The sequence below is a fragment of the Quercus lobata genome, chromosome 10 (genome assembly GCF_001633185.2).
Source record: "Quercus lobata isolate SW786 chromosome 10, ValleyOak3.0 Primary Assembly, whole genome shotgun sequence".
Taxonomy (NCBI): Eukaryota; Viridiplantae; Streptophyta; class Magnoliopsida; order Fagales; family Fagaceae; genus Quercus; species Quercus lobata.
The window spans coordinates 40,673,589-40,699,319 of record NC_044913.1 but is presented as its reverse complement, the minus strand read 5'-3'; the positions used below and the strand labels follow the sequence as shown (position 1 = coordinate 40,699,319).

Here is a 25,731-nt window from a genome sequence, read left to right as displayed (position 1 = left end):
ATAAGATATATAAGTAACAAAATTCTGAACGCAATAACTGTTCGACCTTTTCTTATTGTTTAAATGAAAGTATTTGAAAGGATTTACATCATGAATTCTACTCAAAATGCTAATTCCAGATTATTAGGACAAAGATTTGTTAGCCTATGATATTATCACTTTGTAAAAAGGGACTTGTAATTCGTTTAATCCCTGATAATATCTATATCTATCTTTCCTCTATGAAATCATTGAGGGAAGTGATTGTAAGATGTATGTTCTTATGTGTTGATGATTGTCACGGTGTTCAAGGAAATTTGAAGAGGGTTGCCACCGGCTTCTTCAAGCAAAACCAAAAGATTTCCAGAAGTTTTCAGGAACGATCGGGGCACATGATACCTAGCAAAACATAAAAGGCATAAATAGGATATTACATATGTAGATTTATATTGGTCTAATTTTTGCATGTATAGTTGTCTGTCCACCTTATAATCTAGTCCTATATGTACTAGCTGAAAGAGAATGATCTCTGCTAAACTTGATTTATAAATTTATAACATATTGAAATTGTGTATGTCATCATAACAAGAAGTTCAATCGTATTTCTCAAAAAAAAAAAAAAAAAGAAGTTCAATCGTATATGACCTCGTTTAAAAAACGATAAAAATTAAGATTCACAAATAATGCTAAAGTTATTATAAATTTAACTAAAAAACACTTAAAAACTAATGTAGTAATAAATGTGATTAGTGTCATTGCAAAAAGATAACAAATGAATATTAATTTAAATTACTCATTATGATTGATGATGCATTAGTTTGAATATGATATACACACTAAAATTTTTATTATTCCTTACATCACTCTAAAATTCACATCTTTTAGAAATATAATTAAATGGGAAGTCGTGAAGAACTTGTAATATATATTCATTGCCTTGGTTAAAATTGGGGGTGTGCATCTAACTCACTGACCAGAGCAAACCAACCTAAGCCAACCCTACCCAACTCAATGCCTCAAGTTGATTTTAGTGGGTTGGTGGGTTAGGTTTGGGTTCATAGTTTTTCAACCTATTTAACCCAACCCAACCCATCACATGTACAAGTTTATTTTAATACATTTATTTTAATATTTTAGTTAGATTTATTTTGATATTTTGAGAAGTATTTTATATGAATTAGCAAACTTACTACATTATTTAGTCTATTATGTGAATTGTAATAATTTATTGAAAATTTTGATTAAATAATTAATGAAAATTCAATTATTTACATTTATTGAAACGTGTAGGCACAACCCACTTATAACTTTACCTAACCTAATCTAATGTAGAACAAATTGCCATGGCCTTCCTGAACTCTCACACGCGCCTGAAATCAACGCGCAAGGCAAAAAGGCACTAATAGAAATCATAGGCCTTGGAGCTAGAATCGCATGAAATTTGACAAGCTGAAGCGAAACGGTCTTCTGAGCAAAGTCGTCACTTTGCCACGAGATACCCTTTGAAAATGGCAAATTCCTTCATTTAAGCTCCGAAAACTGCAATTTTGCCGTTTATAGTAATTTTTGTTTCCTTAATAACTTTTTACTCAAAAGTCAGAATAAGGTCCTGCCTGTTTTAGAACAACCCTTAAGGTTAATAGTTTATGATTCTACATTTAACTCAATTTTTCCATTTTTTGTAAATTTCGGTATTTTGTCACCTAATCGCATAATTAGTGCGAATTAGGGTTTCAGACATTTTTTTTCCCAATATTTATATGTTTTGTAGCTGTAAAAGGCAAATTAGACTATTATCAATAAACACATACTTTTGTCAAATTCTTTCTCTGGTGGATTCCAATTTATCTCCTTGTGGATTCAAGGAAACCTCTCATAAATTCGAGGTTTACTACCGAAAGCTAATAGTTTAGTTTATGTTCTATTAAGAGAGCATCATCTGTGATTTCTTCAAGATTCTGCGACATTAGTTGGTATCAGAGCTTTGACATACCCTGGTCTGATGGTTAACCGGCGAGACGATGACCACCACAACAATGACGGCGATGATGACGTTAACAACCTAATCCTTACTAGGGCTGAGTTCCTTGATTTTCTTGATGAAAATCAATAGTTTCGTGATTCAACCTAACAGAATTTGGACCGAATTCAAGAAGCGCTTGCTGCCCTGCTCAACCGAAACCCTAATCGTGATGACGAAGAGTGACATGATAATCAAATACGTGGCCCTCCCCATCACGGTCCAAATCGGAATAGGCAACAAGACTACAATGAAGAGAACAGTGAGGACGAAGAGTATGCAGAAGGAGTCCTTAGGAATCATCATGATCCTGCGAGGGATAATGGTTGAGATTATCAGGAGTAGAGGGACTATCAGATGAAAGTAGAATTACCATCCTTTAATGGTAATGTCTCCATTGAATAGTATCTAGATTGGGTCAGTGAGGTGGAGAGGTTTTTTGACTATATGGGTGCTTTGGATGACAAATAGGTGTGTTTGGTGGCATACAAATTAAAGTGAAGAGCATCTGCCAAGTGAGATCATGTTCAGTTAAACCGTACCCATGATAGAAATTTTCCGATACAATCATGGAGAAGGATGAAAAGATTAATGGCAGATTGATTCTTACCACCAGATTACCAGCAGGAGTTGTTCAGACAGTACCAAGATTATAGGTAGGGTAACGGATAGTTAATAAGTACATGGAGGAGTTTGACAGGTTGGCAAATTGTAATGATTTGGAGGAAATTGAAGATCAACAGATATCCAGATTTGTACACGGGTTGTGAGTTTCCATTTGAGATCAGGTATTCTTACTAACCCTATATACTTTAAATGAGGCTAAAACCTTTTCCAAGAAAATAGAATATCAGCATCTCAAGGTAGGTTCAAAGTTTTCCAACTGTAGTTCGGGGTCATCTAGTTCCGCTGCCAACAAAGGAAAACAACCCATGTTTACACTGTTAGGACATATGTGAATCACTGTTAGGAACATATGTCAATATAGAATTGGCTAATCTTTTGACAAAACGTACTTTACTTGTAATTGAATAGATCTAGGATGTGTTTAATGCTTCAAGGAATAAGGTTTCAAGTTCAAGTATTAAAACCATGCAAATCTGTCCAAGAATCAAGTGAAGAAGTGCTAGATTTTAAAGTTCGACAACTAGTATTTATCGAGGTTTAAAAAGTTGTTTTAGCCCGATGCTCGACAGCTGCTTGACAGATAAGGTATTTATTGAGGTTTATGAAAATTAGTTTTTCAGAGCTGATTTCACTCCAATCCGTGAGTAGATATTTGAGCTTTCTTTTCTCACAACCCTAAACATATATAAGGATTGTTTTAAGGGCCATCACAGATGATGCAACTTAATGCAAAAGTTTTTCACAAGCATATTGTGAACAGGAGACATTTACCCTAGTTCATCTTTTTATTCAAGAAGCTGCTATGTTTGTACACCGTAGGGTTTTGAAACCAAGGAGTTTCGTGATCTTCATCGTGTTGATAAATTGAAGAACTTTGCAGCTAACATCCTTCTTAAGTTGGTGAGTAAGCTGCGTATTGGGATCCACGCATTGAACTGGTTAGTCATATATTGGGAGTCATGCATTGAAAATGAGAGATTGTCACTACAGAACAAGTCCAATTAGGTATTGGGGTAAGGGTTCAATTATAGGTTGGTATAAGGTACTGGGATTCTTTTACTTGTAATTGCTTGTTGTGATAATAGTGGATTCTCAAGAGTGGTGACCTTAAAATCACCCGGTGGGATTTTTGCCGCGTAGGTTTTCCCCATTCATAAACAAATCACCGTGTCAATTTATTTTCCACCACATTTTAACTTAGTTGGTGATTTGTTTATGTTACCACGCTTATTACATACTAATTGAATTAATTAATTAACTTGGCTAATTAATTGGTTAATTCATCACAAGGGGTCAATACATTCTTGGCCTATCATACACCATAATCAAAACCCGTGGTTAGCAAGAATAGTAGTGTTAGCCAATCCACAGTGGCAATAGTAGGTTTCGTAGCCTAGCTAATAGCAAACGCCAACCCCTATGCTAGGCCAACTGAGAATAAGTGCTACAGGTGCAAAAAACTAGGACATCAATCTAGTACTTGCCCTAAGCGAGCCGCAGTAAATCTGGTGGTGGTAGAAAAGGGCGGGGTAGAAGGTGTACAAGAGGGTGACAAGATGTATAATGATGTTGATCCATATACCTATTATCCTAATGAGATTCAAGGAGATAAGGAAGGCAAGCCATTAGGGAGGTCTTTAGTGATTCAGAGGTTGTTGCTCGCACCAAGGGTGGATTACAATGATTAGCGGAACGAGATCTTTCTAGCACATTGCACCATTAGTAAGAGGGTCTGTGATTTGATCATTGACAGTGGCAGTGTAGAGAATATCGTGTCAAAGAGTTTGGTTTCCAAACTGGGGTTGAAGACAGAGAAACACCCTTCTTCGTACAAAATAGGTTGGATCAAGAAAGGTACGAAAACTCTTATTACTCAACTATATCGTGTTACTTTTTCTATGGGTAAATTTTATGTAGATGAAGTAGTTCGTAATGTTGTTGAAATGGATGCATGTTATTTAATATTGGGTAGACCTTGGCAATATGATGTAGATGTTACTCATAGGTGTAAGGATAATGTGTATGCGTTCTTTAAGAATGGCAAAAAAATTGTCCTTGGTCCAATTAAGGAAGGCAGTGTACCTAAAGCTTTTAAAATGGAGGGAAAATCGTCACTTCTTATAGTTAACAATGAGGATGAGTTTAATGGGGAGTGTAAGGGGTTGAAGTAGGTTTATACAGTAGTGGTGACAGATGGAGAGCCAAAGAAGGTTGTAGAGATACTTAAGGCAATTCAACCATTAATCAAGGAGTTTGAAGAGTTTTTCCCGAAGGAGTTGCCTACAAGTTTACTACCAATGCGCGACATCTAATATTGCATTGATTTAGCTCCTAGAGCTAGTCTACCAAATATGCCACATTACAGGATGAATCCTTAGGAGGGCTAGATTCTATAGGGGCAGGTGGATGGGCTTCTAAACAAGGGACAGATCATGGAGAGTATGAGTCCATGTGTAGTACCAGTATTATTAACATCGAAGTAGGATAGGAACTGGCATATGTGTGTGGATAGTCGAGCCATCAACAAGATCACAATTAGGTATCGATTTCCTATTCCCTAATTAGATGAAATGTTTGATATGTTGAGTGGGTCCAAGTGTTACACCAAGCTGGATCTCAAGAGTGGATATCATTAGATTCGGATCTGACTTGGAGATGAGTGGAAGACAGCTTTCAAGACAAATGAGAGGTTGTATGAGTGGATGGTGATACCTTTTGGACTGTCCAATCCTCCCAGCACTTTCATAAGGCTTATGAATCAGGTATTGAAACCATTTATTAGGAAGCTTGTGGTAGTTTATTTTGATGACATCTTGTTTTATAATAAGACAGAAGCAGTTCACTATAATCATGTGTAAGAAGTACTGACAGTAATGCAGGCTAATGTGTTGTATATCAACTTGAAGAAGTGCAGCTTCTTGGCTGATAAGTTGCTATTCTTAGGGTATGTGATTAGTGTGGATGGGATTCATGTTGTTGAGGACAAGGTCCGTGCAGTCAGAGACTGGCTAACCCTAAAGACAGTGAGTGCTATGCGAAGCTACCATGGCCTGACAACTTTCTATCGGAGGTTTGTTCAAGATTTTAGTAGCATCGTAGCCCTCATTACTGAGTGTTTGATGAAAAGGAGGTTCTCATGGGGAAAGAAGGCAAAACTGAGTTTTGCCTTAATAAAGGAGAAGTTGAGCACCGCTCCAGTTTTGGCATTGCCCAACTTTGAGAAGGTGTTTCAAGTGGAGTGTGATGCATCTATGGTTGGGATAGGTGCTGTTCTTTCCCAAGACAATAAGCCAGTAGCATTCTTCAATGCGAAAGTTTGTGAAGCTCAGAGTAATTGGTCGGCCTATGAGCTAGAGTTCTTTACTATGGTACGAACTCTTAAGCATTGGGAGCATTACTTGATTCAGAGGGAGTTTGTGTCATATATAGATCATTAGGCATTGAAGCACATTAACAGTCAAGCTAACATTAATCGGATGCATGCTAGGTGGGTAGCTTATATACACCGCTTCCATTTCACATTGAAGCACAAGTTTGGTGTCACTAATAAGGTGGCAGATGCACTCAGTAGGCGAGCATCTTTGTTGACCATACTACATACTAAAGTTGTAGGGTTTGATTGCCTCAAAGAGCTGTATGAGAATGATAAGGATTTTGGTGATATTTTGGGTAAGTGTAAATAAACTCATACTATTGTTAATAGTATGTACATCCAGGATGGTTTCCTTTTTGGGGTAATCAATTATGCATCCTTAAGAGTTCATTAAGGGAACAAATTATTAGGCAGCTGCATGGTGGAGGTTTGGGTGGACATATGGGCAGAGACAAGATGATAGCCCTTGAGGAGGAGAGGTATTATTGGCCACAACTGAAGAGGGATGTTGGCAATTATGTGAGAAAGTTTCTAGTTTGCCAAATTGCCAAGGTACAATCTCAAAATACTGGTTTATACATGCCAGTACTAGTTCCACAAGCACTATAGGAGGATCTATCTATGGATTTTATACTGGGTCTTCCTCGAACCCAACGAGGTATGGATTCTGCTTTTGTTGTGTTTGATAGGTACTCGAAGATATCCGATTTTATAGCATGCAAGAAGAATTCAAATGCACTCAAGTGTCCAATCTGTTCTTTAAAGAAGTTGTGCGCTTGCATGGAGTGCCAAAGTCCATCACCTCTGACTGAGATACCAAGTTCATTAGTCATTTCTGGCAGACCTTGTGGAAGTGTTTTGACACTTCCTTGAATTACAGAAACACTAGTCATCCTTAGACTGATGGTCAGATAGAAGTGGTTAATCGCACTTTGGGGAATTTAGTTTGGTGTATCTCAAGAGAGAAGCCCAAGCAATGGGATCTTGCATTGTCTCAAGCAGTGTTTGCTTACAATAGCTCAGTCAGTAGAAGCACTAGTAAATTTCCATTTGCCATTGTCTACTACATGCCCCCTAAACATGCTTTGGACTTGGTACCCTTACTTAAGCTTCCAGGAATGAGTCAAGTTGTAGAGAATATGACTAATCGTATTCAGGCAATGCAAGAGGAAGTGAGACAGAAACTGGAAGCTACTAATGCCAAGTACAAGGAAGTAGCTAATAAGAAGAGACGTGAAAAGATTTTCAATGTTGGGGATTTAGTGCTAGTCTACCTTAGAAAGGAGAGGTTTCCCATTGGTACCTACAAGAAGTTGAAGGACAAGAAATATGGGCCATTCCAAATTACAAAGAAGATCAACAACGATACTTATGTGGTTGCTCTTCCACCAATCATGAATAACTCTTCCACCAAACATGAATATCTCTTCCACCTTCAATGTTGCCGACTTATATGAGTACTATCCTCCTTATGCGCTAGATAGTGGAAACTCGAGGTTGAGTTCTTTTCAAGTAGTGGAGACTTGTATAGAACAGACCGCCATGGCCTTCCTAGACTCTCACGCATGCCTGAAATCAACTCGCAAGGGCCTTGAAGTTGGAATCGAATGAAATTTGGTAGGCTGAAACGAAACAGCCTTTTGAGTAATAGTTTTGTAGTTTGGTAGGCTTTGCCATGAGGTACCCTCTGAAAATGGCAAATTCCTTCATTTAGGCACCGAAAACTGCAATTTTATTGTTTATAGTAATTTTTGTTTCCTTAATAACTTTTTGCTCAAAAGTCAGAATAAGACCCTACTTGTTTTGGGATGGCCCTTAAGGTCAATAGTTTATGATTCTACATTTAACTTAATTTTTCCTTTTTTGGTAAATTTCGGTATTTTGTTACCTAATTGTGTAATTAGTGCGAATTAGGATTTCAAATGTTTTTCTCAGTATTTATATGTTTTGTAGCCTTCAGAGGCAAATTAAACTATTATCAATAAATACAAACTTTTGTCAAATTCTTTCTTTGGTGGATTCCAATTTATCTCATTGTGGATTTTAGAAAACCCCTCATGGATTTGAGGTTTACTATCAGAAGCTAATAGTTTAGTTTTTGTTCCATCAAGAGAGCGTCATGTGTGCTTTCTTTAGGCTTCCACGACATCATGACCCATGTGGGTTGGGTTTAGTTGGTTTTTACATAGGTAATTGGTTGGGAATTTATCAACTCGACATGCTCGAGTTAGGTTGGAAAAACTCCTCCAACCCAACTCAACTCAACTAATTAGGGGTGTGCAGGAAACCCACCGACCTGCCAAACCCGACCCAACCCAACCCAACTAGCCGGGTTGGGTCGGTTTTTAAGGTTTGGTGGGTTGGGTTGGGTTACAAAAAAAAAATTTATAGCGGGTCGGGTTGGGTTTGGGTCATAAAATTACAAACCCGCCAAACCCGACTTGACCCACCCATATTTAATATATATTTAAAATATATTTTATATTTAATAATTTTTTTTAAATCAATTGTAGGGCACTTATATATATATATATATATATATATATATATATATATATTATATTTAATAATTAAAAAAAAAAAAACCAGCTATAGAGCAGCATTTTCTCAGTTCCTCCTACTAATACTAATTTATAATATATATATATATATATATATTATATAATTAATAAAATTTTTTAAATAGCCAGTTCTTCCTATCCTATATAAAAGCCAATTAGTTCACACAAATCCTAATAAATTACTATTGTTGTTTAGTCATTAGTGTTGTTTGCCTTTAAGGAGTTACATTGATACTAATCTTTAGGTTTTTTTAATATATTAATATTTTTTTTTCTACTCAATTTAATAATAATAATAATAAAATTTGTCAAACCCATGGGTTCAACCTGACCCAACCCGACCCATGTGGGTTGGGTTGGGTTGAATTTTTTTTGACCCACCATGGTGGGTTGGGTAAAAAAATCCCCTTCAACCTGACACAACCCAACCCAACCCATGTACACCCCTACAACCAATGCATATCCCTAATTGCAATTGAAATGGACTATATAATTGGATGACGACAGTGATCTTGAAGGAAGCATGGTCAAAATATCACCTATATCTATCTTAGAGACTACAATTTACGTACATAATTTACTATATATGAAAACAATTCTTGTATTTTTCCTCTTTCTAAATTGTCTGTGACCATAAGATCATGGTTATGTAACCTAAACTTCAACTTCGAAATTTGCTAGACTATAGTTTTGAAGTCCTGAAATTCTACTTTTTTTGGGGGGGAATTCATTTCTTGTGCGTGAATGTACATTATTAGTATTATTTTTATTTCCTTTCTCCATTTGGTGTTAATTAATTATTCTCAGATAAATAAATAAAAATTACTGTGGATAGCTATAGGCTACATACATTATTTGTGATGGGTTGCCTTGGTAGTCATGAAAAGAAATCCAATAGCGACCAATGCTTTGTCCATTAACCCAAGCTTCACCTTTCCCCATCGAACTAAGGTTAAAGGCTACAGGGTCATTTCCCAAAGGTGCATCGAAAATTATCTGCAAAATTATCAATTCACAATATTACACTAATAAACTATGTAGCATATTTAAGACTATAGAGTAAAAAATACAAACAAATAAACTGATTATTAAGTTCATTCAATACTTTATCCATAAATTTTATATTTGAATGAATTTAAGTCTTAATTAATGTTACCCTAATTTTCCTTGATTTGTTTTTTCCTTTATTTGTAAATCCATTATTTGATATTATTTGATACTTCAACATTATTTTTTTAATATCTTACATGAGAATTTTGTCATTACATATGCATGAAGTGTACAGTTACATACCTTGTACCAAGTAAGTGTTTGATTGGTGGAGATTCCATTTTTACCCCACTCTACATCTCCCAAGTTTTCTTCTCTATATATTCGCAACTCTTCTCCTAGCAGTCCAACCTGTAATGATTAAAGATTATAATTTAATTAATGGTATCTATTAGTTATTCTTAGTACATTATTTTTTAGCAATAATATTGCACAGTCATGTTCAATATAAATATCTTTTTACAATTAAATATGGTAAAAATATATATAAAATTATTATTTTTTCTTTAAAATTAATAGTGGTATATAGATTAATCAAGATAAAAGAGCAAACCTTATATCCCCATTCAAAGTTTGTAAAATTATAAAACTCATTTCCGTTGCATTGAATTGCCACCGTTGTTAAGCCAGTCACTCTTCTTTCAAGGAAAGATCCTGAATCCTTTACACAAGCACCAAAGAAATTTCAGTTTCTGAATGAAAAATTTAAAAGAAAGAAAGTAATTATATAAAATTATTACCGGTAACCCAACCATAACGCTGAGTAAAGAAATATTATTCATCCCATCATTTAACTCAATTGGAATGTCCATCATGAAGTACTTCACATTAGAACTTCCATTTGCAACACCTGCATGAATACGACCAAGCATAATAGGTGAGGGTTACTAGTTGAAACACAAAAATTCTTGAATGTTAAATCAAAGGCTTCAATTCTTTTATTTTAACCTAGCATAAACAAATATGATATAATCCAACAATCTTAAAGCCTTATATTTGGAGACTTCTTATTATCAAAAGTAGAGGTGTGCATAGGTTGAGTTAGGTTGGATTCAAGGGTTTTTTCCAACTCAACCTGAGCATGTCGGGTTGAGAAATTCCTAACTCATTACATGTGTAGAAACCAACTCAACCCGACTCACGTGAGTCAGGTTAGATTGGGTTAGTCATAATATATATATATATATATATATATATATATATATATAGAATTTGGCCATTATTTACAGAAACGTTTGTGATTTACACCCAAAAAAAAAAAAAAAAACAGAAATTGTCTCTTTTCCAAGATGTTTGAATTGAATAAGTAACTTACCTATATATATGTCGTTCAAAAAAGCATGCGCAACATGCGCAAAAGATTGAGCATGAAGTACTGGTTTAGTGCAAGACAAAGTGTGTTCAAACCTGTGTTTCTATCAAAAAAAAAAAAAAAAACTCCATCAATTCTTACAAATATCATTAAGTTGATGCAATGAAGAGAAGGCACACATATTGTTCATATATGCTAGTAAAATTCAATGAGAAACGAATTTACCTAAGAGTATACCAAAGATAATCAGATTTGTCTTTGGTTGTATTTGTGTGCTCAAGTAATTCATTTGATTTTAATGATGCATCTTCGAAATTCATGATGACATCTTTGAATTCTTCCCAGCTACTAATTGAATCAAAAGTTTGTGTTGATTTTATGATTCTTTCATTATACACCGTATTAACCTATTTAGAGATAAGAGAAAGTAGAACTTTTAGCCTGCCATCAAAAGAAAAAAATAGTTCGGGGGGTGGGGGTGGGGGGGAAGACTTTATATAAGCCGAATGATTGTAAACTCTCAAGATATCAATTGAATTCTAAAAATCAAATTTCCCACAATAAATTTGACAAATATGGGTCTTTTCAAAACAAGGGAATCAAGGCATATTAGAATATAAATGATATTTTCAAAACTCAAACAATATTTGCTAGAAATTTGATATAAATTTATATATATATATATATATATATATATAATTAAGCTTGTACAGTTTGTAATTAATCAATAAAATGTTATGAGCTCAAAACTATAGTTATTGCTCTACCTAATAAGTAGACAATTTAGTATTTCTTGTTCTAACTATTAGAATGTAGGATTACAAACATCTATAAAACTACCAAAAAAAAAAAACATTTTTACATTGTAAGTTATACATTACCTTTGCTGAATTGAAAGTTATATTTTTACAGTCTGATAGAATACTGATCGACTTCGGAAGCAATTCAAGTGGTATATTTTGAAATTGTACAGTAACATTCTGTTTAGCATAGTTAGTAAGAAATGCCGCACAGCCTCCATTTTCTTCTTGGAAAACAATGGCCTAAGTTTAAAGAAAGAAAGAAGTAAGTGTTAATTAGTGATATATGAGAAAACATAAGACTTTTGACACATTACCTCTTGTTGTTGACCTAAAGAAAAGTTGGTTCGTGCTCCTTGCAGCAAAGTTGTAGAGCACAATTTAATTGCAGCATGCAACTCCTTAAGATGTCCCCACTTAGGCTGCCTTAATAGTCCTAAAATTATTAAAAGTTGTGGATTATTAATTACTACTTTATTCATCTAATTTTAGAAGCATAGGAACTTATGCTACTCACCATATTCATCAAGAGGAGCCTGATCATAATAAGCTGTTATGATATATGCAGAGCTTGTTCTCCCAAAATTTGTTCCACCATGGTACTAAGATAGGGAATGTAATTTTAGACATTGACATGATTAGTTTAAGATAACTAAAAGGCTTATGTAATTTCCAACACTAAAATTTAAAAGAAAATATATTCAGATAGAAATATGATGGCAGTAGTTGATGAGAATTATAACTAAAATACCATACCATGTAATAATTTACATAGCTTCCATTTCTTGCAATAAAAAGTGCTACTTGAAATGCAATGTCTTCAGCAGACCTTATGTATGTCTTCCCTCCGTATACTTGATAACTTCAAGAGAAAATTAAGTACAGTTAGTTTACTCTTAGAATGATTAATAGTCATTTTGTTCGCATTCATTGAAACATTGTTAATGACTAATGCAATTAATCTAGTACAAGTTTTCTATTACGATAAAAAGATTTTGCGAAATCATTGACTTGGATTCATCTTACAGCCTTTAGGATGCTCCAATACCCTCCTCTAAGGCTGGTTCAGATTGATATCATCACTCCTAAGCAATTATTTTAACTTTCATTATCTCCCTACCAAACTTTTGAAGCTAGAAATTAGTTTCTTATGAGATACTATTCTATAAAGACTTACTAATACAATTGCTAAAACCTTCACATACTTTATTTTTGTATCAAACATGATTTTTGTTGATTCTTATAAGTGAAATTTGAACCCAAGAATGTTTCCACTAGCTGAATTAATGCTCCTTTTCACTCCTCTAGATAATTGAATGGAATGTAATATTTGCTTAAACCCCTGCCCTTAGAAAAGGGAACAACGCAGAAATTTGACCATACTAAGAAGTCCAATTCTCTATCCACAATGATGGCTTATTTGGTGAGTTGGGTCCTCCAAAAGTTTCTCCACATCTCATCCCATTGCATGTATTAATCTGCATGTTTAATTTGTTAAATGAACAAGCAAAACATGGTCCATTATGCAATCAGTTGAATCTTACAATATAGCAAAGAGAACAGTTTGTAATTAGCAGTTTAGTTTCTAAGTACAAGTAGTAGTCTTAGTTGAGAAGCAAAACTAACCACTGGATCAGGAGCATCAGTTTGCTTGCACATGACCCATGGTACTCCTGTTTGGAGATCAACTGCCATTTTAGCTGCCCAACGAACATAAGAAGGCCCTTTTTCAAGGAATGCACGTTCAATGTTTTGATATTCATTCTCAATCTATATACCAGCGTTAGCATATTTCAAGTGAGATTATATGAAGTAAAGAACTGATTCAATATTAACTAGTAAGAGAAGGTACAGAACCTGTGACAGTATGATGGGACCTCCTTGTGAGGCATATAAACCCTCTGACTTCATCAAGTTCACTATTTTTGTGGTAAAATTTTGCATGCAGAACTACAAAATGGAGTCACCAAAAAAAACAAAAAAACAAAACAAAACAAAACGAAATCATTTTAATTGTTTAAGTACCAATATGAGAAAGGACAAGATTTGACTACAAACTTAATTGTATCCATGCTATGTACAATGCACTTATACACATGACTCACTTAAAATGATTGTATTATTTAATTGTGGTTTAACAAGTCATGTGCAATGCAAAGACACATGTCATTTTCTTAATGTTAGTGGCACTCTAATTTATATAAGGAAAAATATGAATGAGTGTTTGTTTGGTAAGAAGGGAAGGAGAGAAAATCTTTTGGGTGGGGCCTAGGCATTTTCCACCCAAGCCCACTTGCCTCTTCGAAATGAAGAGAAAACAGGCGTGAAAACGTGTATTATTTTTTGATACAAGATAGAATTCTACTCTAACATAATTTAAGTGTATATGTGTGTAAAACTCTCTCTTGGAGACTTGAACCCCAATCCTTACTCCTCACACTCTACAAACATTTATACTTGTAGAGTGATCATCACACCAAGGGTGTGTGATAGTTTGAAAACATGTATTATTGATGAATGAAAAAAAGTGCCATCAGCCAACTTTCTGTCTTTTTGCTTTTTTGTTTCTTTTTTTTTTGGATAAAGTTCTTCCATTTCGTATGCACAGTACTTGGTTTTGGTTGTCTTCTTTGTTTTTTTTTTGGGTGCTAATCTCACATTTTTGTCCTTTTTTTTTTTATCTTTCTTTCTTCTTCTTCTTCTTCTTCTTTTTTTTTTTTTTTAATCCTTTAGGAATTTGCTTATTTTATAAATAAATAAAAAATTTTGAAGTGTCCATACAAAATTTTTTAATTAAAAAATGTGTTACTTTTTGTTTATATATTTAGCAAAGACATAATGGTAAATTTATACCAACTTCATTTTCAAATCTCTTATTTATCATCTCAACCAAACAAAAAATGTTTCTTTCCCTCCACTTTTCCATCTCTCCAACCAAACACAAATGAGGGAAATCTAAATCTATTCTCTCTATCCACTTTTCCATCATCCCACAATTTTCTATTCTTCTACTTTTGCATCTCCCCAACCAAACGGACCTTAAATGTTGTAGTGACCCGTGGCTTCTTACATTGCTTGATCCTAACCCTTTTTTGTTCTGTTCCTAGACTCTGACCAGGACGGTAGGAGTGTGATGCACCTTGGGCCGTAGTTATGAGGAAAGGGAAGCACAAGATTGGTGGCCCTTCTTGGGCTCAGAGGGTTCACTTCCTTGGCCCAAGATTATCGGGCCCATCTTCCTAGCACGTTATTTAACTCCGCACAGGCCTAATTATGGAGTGCCTTACAACCTTTCCATTTGTAAGTGAAGAGTAACATCTTGTCAATCTATTAGTTCAAATGGTGTCACAATGTCAAATCTAGGGATGGACACAAGCAGAGTATTAAAGTGGGGGAAATTGTCCACAAATGTGTGTACTATATATATAATCAAGAGATTGATTTTTTTTTTTTTTTTTTTTGGTTGAGTTAGGTTGGAAAATTCCATAAAATGGTAATCTAGATCAAGTTTGTAATGTGTATCAAAGTTCAAGTTTAAAAGGTTAAAGATGAAACTCAAAAGAAGGTAGTTATTCAGACTTTTGAATGCCATTAGATTGAGAGCATCGATCAAACATGTGATTCTGACAACAATTCGACTATTGCTGGATCTATTGAAAGAAGAATTTTGATTAAGTTTTAATTGAAACTTGATAGATAGAGAATCATGAAAAGAGAATCTAGCATGTTTTATTAAATTTTGTATTGCCTAGGTTTTTGTGCCTACATACAAAGATATAAAAAGACCTGTTTTAAGCACGACTTAAAAAAGATGCTTTAGAGGGACTACTGATGTGCACTATAACAAATTAATCCTAAACCTAGAATGGATAAACCCTATAAGTTCAAAATTCCAAATTCACAAGAAAGTTACTATTTTGGTGAACAAGAGTTGAAGTCGCTTACTCTATAATCCCAGTGTTGCTGCTCTAGAGATCAAAGTTTCAAAAGCGCTCCTTAGAGACCGTTAAAGGGTCTGATTATGATCACAAACTAGGTTCATGATAAGAGATTCATATAGAAGAGTTTAGAATGTCTGGAACTGGTGTAGGGTCATAACAATAAGCTTATCTTCCAACTATAGTACTCTAAGATCACGGTTATGACTTTGATTGTAAAACTCTCTTAATACAGTGGATTTCCTTTTTAGGGTAGAGGTAGCCACCCTAGCTGCATTGTAGTGTTTTTTTTCCTCTATTGTTGGTTCTCCATTAACTTTTTTCTTCATTACCAAATCCGTCTATTCATCGTATCCAAAAAAAAAAAAAAAATCTATGTTTCAGATTTGGTTTATATTGTGGCCGTGGTTGTTTCATTCAAACTATAATAACTGTATTGAGTTTTAATTGTTAATTAATTCGCATAATTGACATAAGGGATCTAAAGTAAAACTTTCAAAAAAAAATTTCCTACAGTTGCATCCGCAAAAGTTTTTGTAAAATTAAACGATTACAAAACTATAGAAAGTGGGACTTCTTATGATTTCAAAATTATCATGTTAAACATTAGATTTAAAAAATAAAAAAATTCAAGGACAGAGAGAGGTATGCTCAGTACCTTGAATGGCTCATTGTCTGATCTATAAACAATACCAGGGACATCATGCAACCAAAACGGAAACCCCCTACAATATAATCCATTTCAAGACGATGATAACAATAACAATAACAAATGTTTTAGAAATTAAATTGAGAGTATCTTAGAAACTTATTGGGTAAACAAAGGTAATTTAGAATTTAAAAAACAAAAGGGATTGGTACTGGTACATATTATTAGTAAATTTCATGTAAATATTTCTTATAAGACAAAGTGGAGGGAGGGTTCAAACTCAATGCCACTTGTTCAAATCACACAAGAAGAAGAAGAAGAAGAAGAAGAAGAAGAAAAAAGAGATTAAATTTAATAAGAATGTGGAGTAAAATGTTAGTTTTACACCCTCTAATAACAGTGTGCCATGTTAGACTTTTGCAAATAAAAGGTTAAGTACTAGCACACACGATCACACCCTCAACATTATGAGGAACTAAAAGTAATACTGATTAAAATGAGATTCTGCCAAAGAAGACGCGATGACTCCAGCCCCATTACTGTCAACGCTATGAGCTAATATTGATGTTCTCTTACTTTGAGTTCATTTTTTCTACACTGTTGACACCTTTAAATTTAATGGGTACAAATTTCTGGGCCTTGTTAAAGTAAAATTATTTCTATAAAATTGATGGAATTAAAATAAAATAAAATAAAATAAAATAAAAAAACGTGTTTAGTCATGGTTACAATATTATCTAGTAGTTTCCTACACAGAATGTTTTTAGGTTCTTGTGAAATATCTTCAAGGTTGATGTAAAGGCCTTTTGAGTCTTTTACAGTCACTGGTGGCGTTGTTGGATGCTTCTTGGCACGACATCTCCGGTGGTAGCTTCTTGGCTCAACGGCGTGTATTAGAAGAAGTTTGGGCTTTTAATTTTCTGTGTAATAGTGTTAAAAGGGAGAAGATGTTTGGGTTTTTAATTTTAGGTCATACTTAGATCCAGTGTCCAGTAATACTGGACTTGTTGAGATGATGACATGTATTTATTTTCGGACATGTGTTATCATCTGACCAGGTTTAATACACTAATGCACTGGACCTAAACCAAGTCCTTTTAATTTTCTGTGTAATAGTGTTAAAAGGGAGAATGGTTCATTGGTTCTATGTAGGGATGTCAAATTGGTGAGTTTGGAGTATAGATAATTGGGTTGGGTATATAAAACTTATTTACCCATTTACTATCCATTTAACTAATTACTTTTAACCCAAATCCAACCTAATTATTATGGGCAAACCCCAACCCACCCAATTACCTAATAATCAAAATTACCTAAATGCCCCTAAAACTTGAAAATGACCAAAGTATTCCTAAAGTTCTTTAAAATTACCAAAGTACCCCTTAAACCTAAAAAAGACCAAATATGCTCAAAAACCACTAAAAATACCAAAATACCACTGAAACCTAAAAAATAACCGAAATATACCCAAAACCTAAAAATTGACCAAAATATCCCAAAACCTGAAAAATGATTGAAATACCCCCAAAACTAAAAGAAAATGACCAAGATACCCCTTAAACTTTAAAAAGACCAAAATACCCCCAAAACCTATAAAATTACCAAAAAAACCTCTGAAACCTAAAAATTGATCAAAATACCCCCTAAATCTAAAAATTGATCTTTGAAACCTAAAAAATGATGGAAATACCTATGAAACCTAAAAATTAACCAATATACCACATAAACCTAAAAAAATGACCGAAATACCCCCTAAAACCTAGAAAATGACCGAAATACCCTTGAAACCTAAAAAATAACAAAAATGCCCCATAAACCTATAGGATGATAAAAATACACCCTAAGCCTAAAAATGACCGAAATACCTCCAAAATTTAAAAAATTACCAAAATACCCTGAAATCTAGAAAATGACCAAAATATTCCCGAAATCTAAAAAATGATTGAAATACCTTCAAAACCTAGAAAATAACCGGAATAGCCCAAAAATATAAAAATTAACAAAATACCCCTAAAACCTAAAAAATTACCAACATTCCCTCGAAACCTACAAAATGACCGAAATACTCTTAGAACCTTTAATTTGACAAAAATACCCTTGAAACATCCAAAAGACCCCAAACCTTTTTTTTTTTTTTTTAATTTTAAAGGCTTTGGGTGTATTTTGTTCATCTTATAGGTTTAGTGGTATTTGGGTCATTTTAGATATTTTAAGGGGTATTTTTGCCAGTTTAGAGGTTTAGAGCTATTTTGATCATTTTAGAGGTTTCAGGTTATTTTCGGTAATTTTAGGTCATTTTGTAGGTTTCGGAGGTATTTCGGTCATTATTTTAGGTTTCAGGAGTATTTCAGTCATTTTCTAAGTTTCAGGGTATTTCACTCATTTTTTAGGTTTCAGGGGTATTTCAGTCATTTTTAGATTTTGGGGGTATTTTGGTCATTTTTTAGGTTTCGTAATTCAGTCTTTTTTTAGGTTTAGGGGGGTATTTATGTCATTTTTTAGATTTAGGGAGTATTTTGGTCTTTTTAGTGGTTCTGGGGTATTTTAGAGTTGGAGTTGGGTGATTTATAGAAATGATACTTGGGTCATAATTGGGTCTAATTAGGTACCTAGTTAAAACCCAATTAACATTAATGTTAATTGGGTATAATTGGGTTAATACCCATTTAAACCAATTAATAGTTGGGTGGGTTTGAGTCTTATTTAAGTGGGCGGGTTTGGATGGGTAAATGGGTTTGAGTTAATTTTGCCTCCTCTAAGTTCTATGTGGTTGGGCCTAATCTTTTATTTGTTAATATCTGATGTGGTGTAATGACATTGGAGAGTGTAAATGTGACATTGTACACTACATTCTTATTGAATTTAATCTCTTACGATAAACTACAACTTTTCAAAAAATTAAAGTTAAACTATAAGAATATAAATTTACTCTTTAACTATAACTAGTATGTAACCCGTGCTTACGCACATGAATGATAAATTATAGTGGTACTATTGATATTAGTTTGGGTTATTAAACATATAGGACATAGTTCAACTAGGACTTTTGGATGTACTAAAATAGTTTTTCTTTGCAATTTTCATGATTTTAGTTCCACCAAGTTTCTCATTACATTAATATTGCTATTACATATATAATTTTGAAAATCAATATTGGATAGTACACATACAACATCAATTCACCATTATTGTCTATGAAATTTTACTAAATACAACACAAAATTAAATAATAAATTAGTTAAATAGTATCTCCTAAATTGAACGAAAATAAGTGCATGAGAACGTTCAGCTCAATTATAGTTTATTACATTCAATATTTTTGTATACAAAATATCTGAATAGAAATAGTATAAAAAAATATGCTCATTAGAGCAAAATCTAAACAATTTAATTTGTATAGAAAGCCAACAAAGGAAAAATCCAATTTTGATTCTAATTGAAATTTCTCTAAACTTTGGTTATATATATATATATATTACCCAATTAGTAATGGACCATACATAGTTATGGTATATTACATAAATGACTTATAAATTTGAATTGTTTTTACTTATAACAAAAACAAAAAAAAAAGGCTCACCAATATAAAATCATTCAAACTCTCTATTCCTCTAATTTTATATATAGAGTTAAATATATGATTACATTTTTTATGGTTTATTTATATTGGACTCCTTGTTTTTTATACTAAATTAATTAATTTAGTATAAAAATTAAAAAACTTAGATTAGATAGGACACATGGCGCAAAGTTAAACTCTAATTGGAATCCAATTTTTATACTTAACTATAATGTAACTCATGCAAATGCATGGATGCATTTAAAATTAAACATAATTTTTATTGTAAAAATATAAATAATTAGTCAAATTATTAAAAAAAAATGTAACACATGTATTAATGCATACATATAGATACATTTAAAATTAAACACAATTTTTATCATAAAAATATAAATAATTAGTCAAATTATTATTTTTAAAGTATACATAATTAGTCACATATTAAAATTCTTACCTAAATTTAATACTACTTATGATTTTTTTTTTTAATAAGATAAAACATGTAGTGATTTTTATTGAGTGCATGTGATTGGTTTTTTTTTTTTTTTTAATAGAATTTATAATTCATTAATATTATATTCCTAGTATTTTACACTCATTAACTCACTTGGCACAAAGATTAAAAAACTTAAGTGGACACATGGCACAAACTTAAGTGGATAATTATAGTGTAATCTCCACATAAATTTAGACACATAGAACAAAATTGGATTCTAATTTCAAATTCTAATTAAACTTTCTCTAAGTTTTACCTATTAATATATATATTTATATATATATTATAGAAATATAAATAATTAGTCAAATGATTTTTTTTAAAGTAATTATAATTAATCACATATTAAAATTCTTACCTAAATTTAATACTACTTATGATCATTTTTTTTCTTATAATTTTTAATAAGATAGAACATGCGGTGATTTTTGTTATATAGCAATTTTTATTGAATATATGTGATTGGTTTTTTTTTTTTTTAAATTTTATAGTTCATTAATATTAAATTCTTAGTATTAATGATTTTTTTTAAAGTAATTATAATTAGTCACATATTAAAATTATTACCTAAATTTAATACTACTTATGATCATTTTTTTTTTCTAATTTTTAATAATATAGAACATGCGGTGATTTTTATTGAATACATGTGATTGGTTTTTTTTTTTTTTTTTTTTTTTTTTTTTTTTTTTTATAGTTCATTAATATTAAATTTTATAGTTGTAACCATTTATTACAAACTAGTTTGTAGCCAAATTTTGTCCTAATAATAGCAACCGTTAATGATAATAACAATCTAATTAGCAAAGAAAAATAATAATTTTTCATAATATAATCTAACAATCTTTGCAATGCGCCAATGCCGGTAGGATATTTTTCTTGGATTGAAACTTGAAAGAAACAAATGAAAATTAATCTAGGTACGTATCCATAATTCCATTCACTCTCAATGAAAGGTCCAATCCTAAGGCAAGCATATAACCCCTGTGCTTGGATTTCCTTGATGAATTGCACTAGATTATATCTTCCATTGAAATCATACTGCGCAACACAAAATCCTCACATGAGAGAGAGAGAGAGAGAGAGAGAGAGAGAGAGAGAGAGAGAGAGAGAGAGAGAGAGAGAGAGAGAAGGGGGTTTGACTAACTTGACCAGGTTGTGGCTCATGAAGGTTCCAAAACACATAAGTTTGAATGACGTCCAATCCTCCTTCCTTAGCTTTAGCTATCAAAGATGGCCACATCTACTCCAAATTACAATTTCCCTTCTTAGATGCAATCTCATATGTGTTTGTCATCATAATTTTTTTTTTCTTAAAAAGCATTTGTGTATGTTGTAAATTCATAATTAGTAAGGCTAACATTGATGTCACATATATATTTCCTCATGGACTTCATTTATTAGACAAAGTTTTTATTATTATTTTAGGACTAAATTACAATTTGCACCCTTAACATTTATGGTATTTTAATTTTTTCTATTAAAGTTGTAAAGTTTGGATTTCATACCCTTAATTAACATCCTTAATGTTACGTAATTTTTGGAATTAAAAGTTTCCATCATGCTCATGCGCTTAAGTTTTTCCATCATACACCATGATGAGATATTCATTAAGTGTCAATTAAGGTCAAAAGAGCATTGTTTTTCATTCAAAATCACGTTATTTTGAACTCCATCAATGCCAATGATACATTTTTGTTGTAAGGACTCAATTTGTAATGACCCCAAACTGGTATTGGGTTCGCACGTTTAAGGCCCAAATAATAAAATTTGTAGAGCGTGAGCTGAAAAGCTAGGCCTTAGTCACCGGACAGTGGATGGTCAGGGTACTCATACAGAGGTGAACCATGTTTGCTCAAGAAGTCTTTCTCCTCGGCATGGCCTGGGAGGCTCTGGTTCTTGACCTTTTTTCCCAGCCCTCTTTCTGGATTGCTTACTTCTCTTTTTATATTAGCTTTTACCCTTCCTCCAACGTCCACATGTAAGTTCAGCTTTCCAGGACTAATACTTGTCCCATCAGCCCATACCCAAAGTGGTTGGGAGTGGTTGTAAAAGTTGAAAAGTATTGCTCTGTCTAGCGCAGAGTATTTAATTGCAGTAATGGCAGCCTTTCCTTTGTCCTTTGTCGCCATATTGTCCAGAGGTCCTTTCTCCATCAATGTGGAGGTGTTCAACTTTTTCTTAAACTGTTCATATACCGTACTTGTCCTTTCTTTCAGGAGCATGTTGGGATGCCGAGGACATAATCATCCTCGGCTATATCTATAGGCCATTTGGACTTTCACTGTATGTCCTCGACAATATCCCTCCTCGGCTCAGGCCTTGGGCCCTAAAGCAAAGTGGACCGGGGTCACAAGTTCTCTGGCCCCACATTTGTATTTGTTTTGATTTTACCTATACATGTTTGTATTTGTTTTGATTTTACCTATACATGTTTGTATTTGTTTTGATTTTACCTATGTACTGTATGTTTGCGATTGTTTTGATTTTGCACCCTCAAATTTGGAGATACATATATGTGTGTGTGTGTTTTACTCTGGCACTTAACAGATAGCTAGACATGATTAAGTGACAATAGGAGCAAAATCAAACAATATGGGAGTAGATCAAAAGTTTGAAACTGTAAGGAGAAAAATAAAAATAATCCTAAATTTTAGGAAAGTAATTTACAATTTAATCTTATTTTAAAGTTCACACTCCCCAACAGTGGTCCTTTTTAAAAAAAAAATAATAATAAAATAAAAAGATTACACTGCTCCCCCTGTGCATATGACTCCTGGTTTTTGTTTTTACCGGACATGAGTACATGATGTACTTCAATAAACAGGACAAACATGTGGAAAGGAAGATGAAATATCATCGAAATATTTGACAGTACTCCTGCTACCCGTGATGCAATACCCACTAGGAAACAAATTAAATGATGTGATTCTTGAGCTGGGCTATATAAGGTTAAAATCTTTTGTGCTTTACAGAGAAAATGGTTCCCACTTCCCAAGCAGCTTTGCTTGGTCAAGAAAAAAATAAGTGTTAGGAAAGAGGGAAAAAGTTGGTTATAGGAAGAGTTTTTTTTTTTTTGGGTGGCAAGCACGAGGAAACTTAAATGGAAAATATTAAAAGAAAAAAAAATATATAGGCCAAAAAAAATCATGTCATATTTTTCATGCTGGCCTCATCATTTAACCGAAAAAGAGAAGAAGAAAATCGCTTGATCCCATTTTTCCGTAAGAAACAAATTAAGCTCCACACTATCCTCTTTTAGCAATATATTATTGTATGCATTACATAGAATCTAAATAGGATTTCATTTAATACACGGTCACACTTCTTTCTTTTTTTTATTTTTTAAATTCAATAGTTGGAAGTAAGAAGATACTCAATTAATAATATCAAGAAATATTACCCAGTTCTTCCTCAAAAAAAGAAGAAGAGAAATATTACCCAGTTAAGCTTAGAAATATTGAAAAGTACCCATAGTACCCACTAGTTAACCTATAAAACTTTTGACATATCAATTATCTTAATGGTTTTAAGATTATTGAAATGTTATTTTATTGATATATTTTTGTATACATTACATATAATATAATTAGGATTTATAATATTCATGCCATAATTTAAAATTTAAATATAAATAAAAATTATATATCACCTACCCTAGTCATATTTTATAGGGAAGGAGATTCAAAATCTAGATACTCCTTATTAAAAAGACAAGAACGTATTTTGGTCAACCATTTTACTCATGCACGCAGCATGAGCACTCGAATGCATGTGTAATTGTGTTGAATGTCATTTATTTATTAGGAAAAATAGCTGTAGAACTGGGTTAGTTAAGGACAAAGTTTAGCTACAAAATTGGTTGTAGTTTAAGGGTACAAACTCACTCAATAAAATAAATATTACAACATATTTTGAAAATCTAACCGTTGAATTACATGTTCTTTACACTCTTAATACACATATTAAATTTTGTGTCAATCGGATATCATTTACTACATGATCTATAAGTTTATATTTTGTTCATAATTTTAAATTATAAAAACTTGCAATTTAAAAAATTTATTGATGACATAGCTATTGATCTTTAATTTTCTTGAAATTTTGCAAGCATGAATGATATAAGAAGAAGATGTAATCTAATGGTGGATTTGTCAAAATTCAAATCCAATAAAAAGATATTAAGTAAGTTTGTAACCTAAGGCTACAACTAATTTTGTAGCTAAACTTTGTCCGTTAGCTAATGGGTTCTGAACAAACAGCTGGAACTTGGACTTCTGGGCTCTAGCTAGCCAGCTACGTCCTGATAAAGGCCATTAACAGATGCATAAAGGTCTCGGAAACTCAGACTAAAGACAAAAAGTTACAAAATATACAATGGAAAGTAAATATATGTCTAAATTTAGGAAATATTTTAAACATTTTTAGAAATTTTTTTTTTTGATTTTTTCGACAAAATAATGGGTTAACAAATGTTCTAAAAATATCTGTTAATAGGACTCTAGAAGCAAAACGAAAATGCTACAAGAAGAATAGGCAAAATAATTGTGAAGAATGTCATTTATTTTATTACCTGAGGAGTGCTACGAGGATAGTGAATTGAACCCGAAAAGAGCATTTTTCTCTGCCCATCAATGATGAGAGACCTTCCATCGTATGTGACTTCTCCTCCTTCAGCATGGCCACCACAATCCATCATTATGACCACCACAAGCCCCCAATACAGTCTCCACCACCACCAACCCATCTCAAGCCTAACCAGGTTTTGTTTCTAAGCTCTTTCACTTTCACAGTTTCACTATCCTCTCTCTCTCTCTCTCTCTAGCTAGGATAGTTTTTTAAGAAGTTGCGACGTTAAGGAAACATGAGGAAATAAATTATTTATGCTGAGTGTAGGTGAGCACTGAGCAGATAGATACATGTGATTGGGATATGGTGTTGGGGTCAAATGTGCTATTCTCTCAGACCTCCGGTGTTACCTAGGAAAATATGGTAATAGCTCCAGTAGGACATGCCAAAATAACTTTCCCAATGAAAAAATGGTAATAGCTCCAATAGAAAAATGCCAAAATAACTTTCAAAATACAAAGGATACCACAGTAATTTCACTTCTGTTCATCAATTTCAGGACAATTTATTTAGATTTTTATTAGAAATATTTTGTTGAAAGTATGTTAAAGTATAATGTGTTTTAAAAACGTAAGAAAAAAAAAGTTTTAAAAAACAGTATATAAAAGCTTAAAAAAAAAAAAACTTATAAATTAATCCCAAACACACCTATGTGTTCAATTGAGAATTGCTTATTTTATTTATATAGCTTATTTGCACAATATAAAAAAGCCAAAAACTAGCTTATTTTCAAAA

At 32.8% G+C, this 25,731-nt stretch overlaps 1 protein-coding gene across 3 annotated transcripts; it reads right to left on the bottom strand.

The window, feature by feature from the left end:
* Positions 1–36: 36 nt before the first annotated feature.
* Positions 37–25,454, bottom strand: LOC115963781 (beta-galactosidase 6-like). Of its 3 annotated transcripts, none has more exons than XM_031082947.1 (18): positions 24,941–25,454; positions 21,515–21,610; positions 21,296–21,408; positions 16,319–16,385; positions 13,580–13,672; positions 13,349–13,492; positions 13,106–13,200; positions 12,479–12,584; positions 12,240–12,324; positions 12,040–12,158; positions 11,804–11,965; positions 11,148–11,329; positions 10,926–11,017; positions 10,351–10,460; positions 10,164–10,271; positions 9,854–9,961; positions 9,411–9,556; positions 37–378 (listed from the first exon to the last, which is right to left on the bottom strand). In XM_031082947.1, exons 1-18 carry the CDS (start codon positions 25,112–25,114, stop codon positions 261–263), a joined length of 2,118 nt encoding a protein of 705 aa, XP_030938807.1. In that variant the 5' UTR covers positions 25,115–25,454; the 3' UTR covers positions 37–260. The 3 variants fall into 3 exon arrangements, with proteins under 3 accessions (XP_030938807.1, XP_030938809.1, XP_030938808.1); XM_031082948.1 differs by lacking the exon at positions 37–378 and adding an exon at positions 2,730–2,908; XM_031082949.1 differs by lacking the exons at positions 21,296–21,408; positions 21,515–21,610 and having other exon boundaries at positions 24,941–25,018.
* Positions 25,455–25,731: the final 277 nt, after the last annotated feature.

Excerpts from the sequence above, each read along its gene's own strand:
- LOC115963781 (XM_031082947.1), bottom strand. The coding sequence starts at position 25,114 with ATGGGTTGGTGGTGGTGGAGACTGTATTGGGGGCTTGTGGTGGTCATA. Across the intron at positions 10,272-10,350 it reads GCGTTATGGTTGGGTTACCG|GATTCAGGATCTTTCCTTGA; the intron begins GTAATAATTTTA and ends GCTTGTGTAAAG. Across the intron at positions 9,962-10,163 it reads ACTTTGAATGGGGATATAAG|GTTGGACTGCTAGGAGAAGA; the intron begins GTTTGCTCTTTT and ends TAATCATTACAG.